This window comes from Solanum tuberosum, unplaced genomic scaffold, assembly GCF_000226075.1.
Source record: "Solanum tuberosum cultivar DM 1-3 516 R44 unplaced genomic scaffold, SolTub_3.0 scf00492, whole genome shotgun sequence".
NCBI classification, from domain to species: domain Eukaryota; kingdom Viridiplantae; phylum Streptophyta; class Magnoliopsida; order Solanales; family Solanaceae; genus Solanum; species Solanum tuberosum.
Genome location: NW_006239410.1, coordinates 378,677 through 390,628, shown reverse-complemented (window position 1 = coordinate 390,628; position 11,952 = coordinate 378,677). Strand labels below are relative to the sequence as shown.

At 31.2% G+C, this 11,952-nt stretch overlaps 1 protein-coding gene across 1 annotated transcript; it reads left to right on the top strand.

The window, feature by feature from the left end:
• The first annotated feature begins 5,304 nt into the window (after nt 1–5,304).
• On the top strand, nt 5,305–5,952 carry LOC107058329 (uncharacterized mitochondrial protein AtMg00810-like). Its single transcript, XM_015303894.1, has 2 exons — nt 5,305–5,668; nt 5,843–5,952. The coding sequence occupies exons 1-2, from the start codon at nt 5,305–5,307 to the stop codon at nt 5,950–5,952; spliced, it is 474 nt and encodes a 157-aa protein (XP_015159380.1).
• Nucleotides 5,953–11,952: the final 6,000 nt, after the last annotated feature.

The window sequence follows — 11,952 nt, the reverse complement described above, 5'->3', positions numbered from 1 at the left end:
ATCATAAATATTATTATTATTATTATTAATATTAGATCTATATGTTTTAAAACTAATTAAATTACTATATTGTTTTAAGTTTTCTATGACTTTAAAATTAATCCATATATAGGCCATACGTAGGTAGTGGGAGAATTATTATTATTATTATTATTATAAATATTATTATTTTTAGTAATTAGTAATTAGTAATAATAATAAATATGATAAGCTCTTCCAAAAAAAAGAATCACACACCCAATTTTTTAGAAGTGTCTCCAAAACGATTTGATTAAAATTAAAATTTTAGATATTTATCTTTTAAAAATAACTACCTTCTCATTTCAAAATTATTTAAAATTACTAATTTTAATATTTAATGAATTCTATTTTTTTTTTGTGCTGACGTGTAGGCGTTTTCACCTCTCCTATATATATATATATAAGATTACTATTATTATTATTTTATTATATTGTGGTTATATTGATTTTTTTTCTAAAATGAAATTTTTTAAAGAAAATTCTACTTACGAAAGAATGTAAAAGAAAACGTTTTTATATTACTACTATATAGAAGAGGCTAGGGAAGCAGCTATTCGTCAACATGCTTGCTTCCCTACGGACATTTTCTTAATATTTTCTTAATATCATGCTTGAAATGTGCTGTACTTGGCAATTTTATAATTGCACTTTCTTAATATAGGACATAAAAGTCCTTCTAACATTTTCCTTTCTCAGCCGCAATATTGGCCCCAATTTCCAAGTAGGTGGATCATTCTTTTTCTTCCTTTTTCACTCCATGTTACTAATAGTTAAGTAATACATATGGGTCCCACTTTAAAACATTAATTACTTTATTTGTAATCCAAAAAAAAAATTGCCTTTAGAGTGAAAAAATAATGAATATTGGAAAATTATGTCTTTTTAAAAAAATTATATAAATACTACTATAAATTATAATAATTAATAACTTAAGTATTAAAAAGTTATATAAAAAAATTTGATTGACTCTCGAAATTCTATTGATACCACATAAAATGAGTTAGATGATAAATATATACTGTTTAAAAATGACGTAAAAAGTATTATAAATCACAATAATTGACAATTTAAAAAAAATTAAAATACATACAAAAAATTACTTGACTCTAAAAAAATCTATCAATGCCACATAAATTGGGACATGAAAAGTAACATATATATTATTTAAAATTACGTTTAAAAGGTACTATAAATTATAATAATTTACAACTTAATATATGTAAAAGACATATAAAAAAAGTGGTTAATTTTAAAATTCTATAAACAAAGAAAGTACAATATATTATTTTTAAAATTACGTAAAAAGGTACTAACAACATATAATATTTTTAAAATCATATAAAAATTTGGATAACTTCTCAAGTTTCATGATATCACGTAAATTGAAACCAAAAAAATTAATATAACAACTTAAATATTTAAAAGTTATATAAAAAAAATCGATAGACTCTCAAACTTCTATTGGTACCACATAAAATGGGTTAAATGATAAATATATATAAAGAAAGTATAATATATTATTTTTAAAATTATGTAAAAAAGTACTAGCAAATTAAAATATTTTAAAAATCATATAAAAATTTGAATAACTTCTCAAATTTCATAATATCACATAAATTAAAATAAAAAAATAATATATATTGGGCTCGTACTGGCACGGATCCTGTATCTAGTATAAAAATAAGGTCTTATAGTACATTTCATTTTCAGATTAATGATAAAGGTCTAATTACTATTTTGGAACATCACACGTGAAGTCATATTAACTATTTTAAGCATCATAAATATTGAATACTTACATATATCATGAATGCATTATAATATACTCCATAAAAAATATGAAGGCCAATTAAATCTAACCCTTGCAAAACTATTTGAAAACACTCCATAAAAGGTATTGATATAAAAAATTAAACTTTGAGCAATTCAACTGCTTCGAAATAACATCAAAAATGTTGTTTAGATTTTTCTTTATAAAAAATTAATTAATGTTAGAGTGTAAATAAAGGCACGAAGTTTCGAATTAAAAACTGCTAAGAAAAATATTAAAGTAAATTTTAGATAATTGATCACATCGTACCTATAATAAAATGCAGGTAGAAATGTTGATTTGTCCCATTGGCATGTCTGTTAGATCAACATGAATTACCTAATTTGCTGTAATTCATGTTGATCTAACAGACATGCCAATGGGACAAATCAACATGAATTACAACAAATTAGGTATAAAGTCATTTCCTCTCCATTATTGAGATTTGAAAATAAAGAGAACAAACTGAAAAACAGATTGAAAATAGTAGACAATAGATTTATTCAAGAAAAAGACTCGAGAAGTTTTAACTGTTTTACAGTTACATCTCAGAATTTTAAAATTGATTTAAAATTATTTTCATTTAATTAATTATAATTTATATTTACTTAAATTTAATTATTTAAAAATGTATTTTTTGAGGTGCTGACATGTGGCAATTTTTCCTCTCCTATTATAGATATATATATAGATAGATGAGAAATCATTTTGATACAATTTCTGACTAACAAGTTGTGGAAAAGATTCTAATTAGTGTCACAGAAAAGTATGAGTACATTGTTGCTATCACAGAGGAGATGAAAGATCTTTCCAAGCTTTTCATCAAAGAGCTAGTTGGATCATTTCATGCACACGAGAAGCGGAGATTTTTTCATGAAGATCAACCCAAAGAGACAGCTTTCCAGTCCAGAACAAATGAGAATTTTCAAAATTTCTCAAAAAATCAACAAAAGAAGAATTACAATCCAAAAAAGAAGCAGGATCATGATGGTTCTTCTAAGAAGGTTGATGAAAAAGATGAGAAAAGTTCTAGTCGTTTTTGTAATGTTTGCAAAAAGACTAATCACACTGCAGAAAAATGTTGGCACAAAGGCAAGCTCCAATGTAACTTTTGTAAAAAGTTTGGCCATATTGAGAAGGATTGATGGCACAAGAAATGGGAGCAAGCAATTTTTTGTGAAAAACAAGAGGAAGAAAGGGAAGAAAACCATTTCTTTGCTTCTAAATTTGATGCTTCAACAAAAATCAATGAATGGTATGTTGATAGTGATTGTAGCAATCATATTACTGGAGATAAAAAGGCTTTCCTCTCAATTAATAATAGCATCACTACTAAAGTGAGAATGGGGAATGGATCCTTAGTTGATGCAAAAGGTAAAGGTACCATTTCGATCTACATGAAAGGGAGCGGTAAGCAAATTCATGATGTTCTTTATGTTCCTGACTTGGAAGAAAATTTGCTTAGTGTTGGTCAACTCATGAAAAATGGTTATTCTCTTGTGTTTAGAGATAATTATTGCATGATTTATGATAAAATTAAGCCAAATCAAGTCATTGTTAAAGTAAAGATGATAAAAAGAAACTTTCCTTTGCAATTTCATTACAATGCATTAAAAAATGAAATTGTAGATGATTCATGGCTTTGGCACACAAGATTTTGTCACTTGAATTTTCATGGTTTGAATCTTCTCAAGCAAAAAGACATGGTGCAAGGCCTTCCTGAGATACATACTGAGGTGGATCCATGTGAAAGTTGTATAATGGGAAAGCAACATAGAAAGTCTTTTCCAAAAGGAATGTCTTGGAGAGCAAGTGTACTTTTGGAACTAATCCATACCGACATTTGTGGACCAATGAAGACTCCATCTATTGAAAGTCAAAGGTACTTTCTAATCTTTATTGATGATTTTTCAAGAATGACTTGGTTTATTTCTTGAAAGAAAAGTCAGAAACATTTGCTACATTCAAGAAATTTAAAGCCCTTGTTGAGAAGCAAAAAAGTTGCAACATCAAAACCATTCACAGTGATAGAGGAGGTGAGTACACAAGTCAAGAATTTGAAGAATATTACAAAAATGAAGGCATTCAGAAAGCAACTTACAACAGGGTACACTCCTCAACAAAATGGTGTATCTGAAAGAAGAAATAGAACAATGGTTGAAATGGCCAGAACTATGATGAATGAGAAAGGGCTGCCAAAATTTTTTTGGACAGAAGCAGTACATACAACGGTGTACATCCTTAACAGGTGCTCGACAAAGACATTAAAAGACAAGACACCAGTTGAAGCTTGGAGTGAAATGAAACCTTATGTAAGTCATTTTTAAAAAATTCGAGTGTATTTGTTATGCTCATATACCTGCTGAGAAAAGAACAAAATTGGTGAAAAAAAGTCAAAAATATATATTTCTTGATTATAGTGATGTAACAAAAGACTATAGGCTTGTTGATGTCAAAACTAACAAACTTGTTGTTAGTAGAGATGTTATTTTTGATGAAAAAACAGCATGAAATTGGAAGGATAAAAAGATAGAGAATACTTCTATCATTTCTTTAGATGTGTCAAATCAAGAAGATGATGAGAAAGAGGAAGATGTCCTTCAAGGGGGAGAAATCCCAGATTCAGATGATGAAGAACCACCTCCCAGAGGAACAAAAATATTTAGTGACATTTATCAGAGATGTAACTTTGCCGGTGTTCACCCAAAATATTATGAGGAGGCAATAAAGCATGATGTTTGGAAGAAAGCCATGGAAGAAGAAATTCGAATGATTCAAAAAAATAATACTTAGGAGCTTGTGGCTATACCAAAAGAAAGAGAAGTTGTAAGTCTAAAATGAATTTATAAAATCAAACTCAATCAGGAAGTATTCAAAAACACAAAGCAAGGTTGGTTGCTAGAGGTTTCACACAAAAACCAGGTATTGATTTTTATGAAACTTTCTCTCCAGTTGCTCGTCTTGAGACAATTAGAACCGTAATTGTTGTTACTGCACAAAAGAAATGGAAGATAATTCAACTTGATGTTAAATCTGCATTTCTTAATGGAAAACTTGATGAAGAGATTTATGTTGAGCAATCTCAAGAAATTTTTGTTCAGGAGGAGAAGAGAAAGTGTACGCTAAAAAAGCTCTTTATGGGCTGAAGCAAGCTCCAAGAGCCTGGTACAATGAAATTGATACATACTTGTTGAAAAATAATTTTCAGAGAAGTAAAAGTGAAGCCACTTTGTATGTGAAGAAAGAACATGACAATATTATCATTGTTTGTCTCTATGTGGATGATCTACTCTTTACAATAAATGATGTGAAGATGATACAACAATTCAAGCAAGTTATGATGTAAGCCTATGAAATGAGTGATCTTGGGTTGCTAAATTATTTCTTGGGCATCGAAGTTTCTCAAGTGAAAAAAAGGAATTTTCATTTCTCAAAAGAAGTATACTAAAAGTGTTCTTCAAAAATTCAAAATGATGGATTGCAGGTCTGTGGCCATACCATTAGCAGCAAATGAGAAGTTCAGAAAAAATGATGGAGAAAATAAAGCTAATAGCTCACTTTATAGGAGCTTGATTGGAAGTTTGCTATATCTTACTTCAACAAGGCCTGACATTATGTTTGTTGCTAGTTTATTATCCAGATTCATGCAAGAACCAAGCCAAGTGCATCTTGGAGTTACAAAGTGTGTTCTACGCTACTTGCAAGGAACAATGGATTATGGGATAATGTACAAATTTGGTGGGAATTTGAACTTCATTTGTTATTCTGATAGAGATTGGGCTGGAAGTATAGATGACATGAAGAATACTTCTGGTTATGCTTTCTTATTTAGATCAAGTATTTGTTCTTGGTTATCAAAAAAGTAAAGTGTTGTTGCTCAATCCACTGCCGAAACAGAATATGTCTCAGCAGCTAAGGCTACTTCTCAATCTATTTGGCTTAGGAGAATATTTGAAGACATTGGTGAAAAATAAAACAGAGGGACTGTTCTGTATTGTGATAACAAATCAGCAATTGCAATTGCCAAGAATCCAGTCAACCATGAAAGATCAAAGCATATTTTCATCAAGTATCATTTTATCCGAGAAACACAAGAGAAAGGCGAAATTCAGTTGCATTAGTGCCAGACAGGAGAACAACTTGCTGACATCTTCACCAAAGCACTTCCTAGAGATTTTTTTTGCTATCTTCGAGAACACATTGGAGTTGTCAAGCAAATGCATTAAGGGGGAGTGTTGCTCCCAATTGCACACACAAGTGTACGTGGTCGCGTAAGTAATATAGTGGCTCTTAAAAGAATCAGATTATCGAACCCAAAGGACTTGTCAATTAACTATTTTTTTACTAAATTATACTCGTCTAATTATTTATTTAAGAGTGCCAAAAGAAAAGAATGCAAGAACAAAATAATAAAATTACTTACAATAGTTGGAAAATTATAAGGCTGCAGCATGTGAATCTCATGTATCATATTCTTGGCTTAGAACTAATTTTAGTTGTCAAATTGCTGATTTATAGGGTTAATTGTATAAGTCGGGCTACACACCTCTCCTCGCCTACTCCAGTTAGCTATCTAACTACATCGTTGAGCGGGGATAAATAAACTAACTGCGAGCATTTATATTTCATCCTATTTCGTAACCAAGCAAGGTGTTCGTCTGGGGTCACTCCTGAACACTAATCACCTCAATTTAATAAGTGTACCGAGCTTTCTATATTCCCTGGTCTATCTAACCCCTCATCTCTCAATTTTAGAATTAGACAATAGATTTATCTTATGGTGCACAAACATAAAATACTAAAACAAGAATATAGAAGTAACTTATAATGACAACCAAGAATTAATTCATAAAGCCTTTAAATAATCAACAATCGATTTGTAGCTACAGCCCCAGAACAAGGGAGTTTAGCCACTAATCTCTAACAAGGGAGTTTAGCCACTAATCTCTAACAAAAGAAAAAGAAGAAAAGAACCCTAAAAAATATTGACAACTTTATACTTGATGCCCTATAAACTTGTTGCTCCCAATTGCATACGCAAGTGTACGTGGTCGCGCAAATAATATAGTGGCTCTTAAAAAAACCAGATTATCGAACCCAAAGGACTTGTCAATTAACTATTTTTTTTTACTAAATTATACTGGTCTAATTATTTATTTAAGAGTGCCAAAAGAAAAGAATGCAAGAACAAAATAATAAAATTACTTACAATAGTTGGAAAATTTCAGGCTGCAGCATGTGAATCTCATGTATCATATTTTAGGCTTAAAACTATTTTTAGTTGTCAAGTTACTGGTTTATACTGTTAATTGTAAGATTCGGGCTACACACCTCTTGTCGCCTACTCCGGTTAGCTATCTAACTACATCGTTGAGCGGGGATAAATAGACTAACTGGTGAGCATTTATATTTCATTATATTTCGTAACCAAGCAAGGTGTTCGTCTGGGGTCACTCCTGAACACTAATCACCTCAATTTAATGGGTGTACCAAGCTCTCTATATTCCCTGGTATATCTAACCCCTCCTCTCTCGATTTTAGAATTAGACAATAGATTTATCTTATGGTGCGCAAGCATAAAATACTAAAACAAGATTATAGAAGTAAATTATAATGACAACCAAGAATTGATTCATAAAGCCTTTAAATAATCAACAATCGATTTGTAGCTATAGCCCCAGAACAAGGGCGTTTGGCCACTAATCTCTAACAAAAGAAAAAGAAGAAAAGAACTCTAAAAAGTATTGACAACTTTATACTTAATATCCTATGATTGATCTTCCCCTCTGTCTGATCTCCCAAAATATTTATTTCTATGAATTATTTATAGATGTAGAAAATTCTAAATAAAATAACTGAGTTCAAAACAAATTGACAACCAAAACCAAGCGGAAGTCGAATTCCAGTACGCGTGAAATTGTATCCTTGCGCGTTTAGCTTTCGCCGCTTCAAACTTCAGAATCTGACACGTGGCAGTAAGATTGTTTCAATTTCGCTATTTGCTGCACCTTTTTCTTTATACATTATTATATTGAATTTTTTCCATTAAGCTGTCTGAATGATTTCCTTCTATAATTTTTCGTCTTTAATTTATTTTAGCTTCAAACTTCTTCAAGTTTACATCAATTTAATTCTACAAATAAAATACACTATTTAGTACAATCCATAAAAATCATGCTTAAAAAGGATAGATATAAATAATAAATGTGAGGTAAATAATGATTAAAAATATGTATTTTTGGCCTCACATCAACACCCCACACTTAAGCTCAAACGTGCTCCTTAGCTCCAAGTTTCGGATACTTAGACTTCTCCAAAACCTGTAAAAACAAAACCAAAAGAAAAAAATGACACTAATAAAATAAGAAGCTACACTATAAATTGGGTTGCCTCCCAATATGCGCTTAATTTAACGTCGCGGCACGACACAAGTAAATTTACTACTTTTCTTTCCACTTTGAACTTATGAATTGTACCCCTAACTTTGCATCAACTTTTCTGCTCCTCTCTAGGGGCGGTGGTATAAAGAAAAAGGAACCAAGTAATATATGTCGCATCTTACACTTCTTGGTCCTTATGTGAGGAATGTCGTTTTGTCTGCGTGGACTAAAAAACTTTAGGATATAGGGGTCTTGTATCTCATCTATACACTCATCCATTAGTTCAGATGATATAGAAAAGTGTTTTGAATGAGATTCAAAATGCCTCAACTCTAAAGCAACATTATTTACAACATTCTCACTTTTGTATTCTTTCTCAACATCGATATTAAGGAATAAGCTATAGTTGAATGGTTGAAATTCCACTTTTTGTTCCACTAGTTGGTCATCATCCACGACAATTGGTGATTGGACCGTAGACGCCTCAATCGTTTTGTTCAAGTGAGCCTCTAAGTCATGAAATATCTGAGCCAAATTGATCTATTTCTTGTGTGAGATCAACTCTTCATTCAATTAGTTGGGTTGTCATGTATGTCAGACCATCACAGATAGACTCTTGAAACTTTAGAAGTTGAGTTTGTTCCTGTAGCCAAGATTGGGTCACTAGCTTTGCTTTTCCATAACTTTCTCCTTGTTGGGCTTCAATCTCTTCAAATTTAGCTAGGACTGTTTCTAATAAATAGCGTCAAGCAAATCCAGCAGTTTTATGATTGTTTTTGCTTTTCCACACATTCAAACATTTGTTCAACGATTTTTGAATTAACTTTGTCCAGCATATCCGTACATTCCATAAGTAAATTCGCATTGTGCGCCTCTTGTTTTGCATTCTCCACTTCGTCGCCCCTACCAACATCACAAATAACAGAAGAATCATAATAGAGGTTCGGGGAAGGGAATAAGATTTAGGACAACCATTCCAATGAATATATTGACAACCACATATATCACATAAATGACATTTATCACCCAACCACGATATATCCCAATCATCCATATCAATAAGAGTATCAAATTATTCAAAGAAAGAAAAAATAATAATTAATTTTTAAGAGAAAAAAAATAACTAATTAAAAAAAAAAAGTATAACCTAGAAGAATAGTTAATTTCTAAGTCCCCGGCAGCGACACCAAAAATTTGTTGCTCCCAATTGCACACGCAAGTGTACGTGATCGCGCAAGTAATATAACCAGATTATCAAACCCAAAGGACTTGTTAATTAACTATTTTTTTACTAAATTATACTGATCTAATTATTTATTTAAGAGTGCCAAAAGAAAAGAATGCAAGAACAAAATAATAAAATTAATTACAATAGTTGGAAAATTCTAGAGCTGCAGCATGTGAATCTCATGTATCATATTCTTGGCTTAGAACTAATTTTAGTTGTCAAGTTATTGGTTTATAGGGTTAATTGTATGAGTCGGGCTACACACCTCTGGTCGCCTACTCCAGTTAGCTATCTAACTACATCGTTGAGCGGGGATAAATAGACTAACTGACGAACCTTTATATTTCATCCTATTTCGTAACCAAGCAAGGTGTTCGTCTAGGCGTCACTCCTGAACACTAATCACCTCAATTTACCGAGCTTTTTATATTCCTTGGTCTATCTAACCTCTCTTCTCTTGATTTTAGAATTAGACAATAGATTTATCTTATAGTGCGCAAGCATAAAATACTAAAACAAGAATATATAAGTAACTTATAATGACAACCAATAATTAATTCATAAAGCCTTTACATAATCAACAATCGATTTGTAGATACAGCCCCAGAACAAGGGCGTTTAACCACTAATCTCTAATAAAAGAAAAAGAAGAAAAGAACCCTAAAAAATATTGACAACTTTATACTTGATGCCGTATGATTTCTATGGACTATTTATAAAGGTAAGAAACTCTAAATAAAATAATTGAGTCCAAATCAAATTGATAACCAAAACCAAGCGAAACTAGAATTCCTATTTCAACGCAGGACAGTAACCGCCTCACAAATCTGCCGCTATTATTGCATTCAACCGCTGCCAGGTGGCAACAAGGATTCTTGAATTTTCGCTGTTTGTTGCAACTAACTGCACTTAATATATTTATACATTATAATATTGAATTTAATTCATTAAGGTGTCTGTTTGATTTCCTTCTTCAACCTTTCATCTTTTGTTCGTTTTAGCTCTAAATTTCTTTATTTTCCCACCAATTTAATTCTACAAATAAAATACACTATTAAGCACAATCCATAAAATTCATGCTCAAAAATGACAAATATAAATGATAAATGTGAGGCAAAATAATGATTAAAACTATGTATTTTTGGCATCACATCAGAGAGTGTTGGAATTAATGCATCAATGTTTAGTCTTCCGAAATTGTCTCCTAGTTTTTCAAGAAGTCTTTTAAAATTTCGTAATACATGTATCTAGTAAATTGTGATACATGTATCTAGTCATTTGTGCAAGACCTTTGGTTTACATTTTACTAGTATAAATAGAGATGTAATTGATGATTCTAATCATCTCAAGTGGCCTTAAGTAGCCTATATAAAACTTGAGCATTCTCTAAAGATAATATTCTCTTTCTATATTTCCTACATACTCATGGTACACACATACAAGAGAAATAAAATGTACCAGACATAGTAGCTGAGCCAACCATTAGTAAATCTATAACGACATGGTACTTGAGTCAACCATATAAATGTACCATACCAAGTGTGGTACTTGAGCAACCCAAATATGTACCAAGCATGGTACTCAAGCCAACCAAGAGATATTATGTATCAGGCGTGTGCATGAGCCAACCGTTAATATGTACCATGCATGGTACCCGAGCCAATCAAAGTAAACACATTCATTACATAAGATTGACAACAAGTTGACATTCAGTTTATACTTCTTCCATTTACCTAACTATACATTATATAACTAATGAGGCAGTTAACAAACACATATATTATAAATGGGAAACAAAACCACCATCACCTACTACCAAAGATTCTTCCCAAAAAGTTTTTGGGTCATAATTTAATTACCCACAATTCACCACCCCTAGGATAACACCAACCAATCATCATAAGGCAAACATAATTAGCTAATCAAGTCCATTACTATCTTAAATAACCACAAACACGAGCTCATTCGCCTACATTCCACACCCAAATACGTATACATGCAATCAGGGGCGAATTTATGTACTAATTTTGGGTCACTCGAACCCGTGGTCATCCGACTAAACTCGATATATTACTTCTATAATTATTAAAGAATATACTAAATTAAAACTTGTTGAACCCGTTCTCAAAATGGCTGGATGGTTCACTGGTACCACTGCAAGATTTCAACTCACAGGTCGCAGGTTCGATCCCAGGCAGCCCCAATTCACTTCAATTTATTTTTATTAACTAAAAACACATTTTTCATTAAAAAAAAAAAGAAGCTAAATTCTGAAAGTTTAAAAGTCAAAAGACTTCAAAAGTTTCCTTCCCACACACTTTCCAAGTTCCAACAATATTTTTCTTCTCTCTTCAAATTTGTTTTCTATTTTCCACACAAAGAAGAAGCTTCAAGTCTCCAACTTCAAGTCAAGAATTTAGAGAAATCATCATTGTCAAAGTTTAAGGTAATTTTAGTTTATGATTTCTCTTTTTAATAAACAAACTAACAAGATAAATAAATAAATATATATA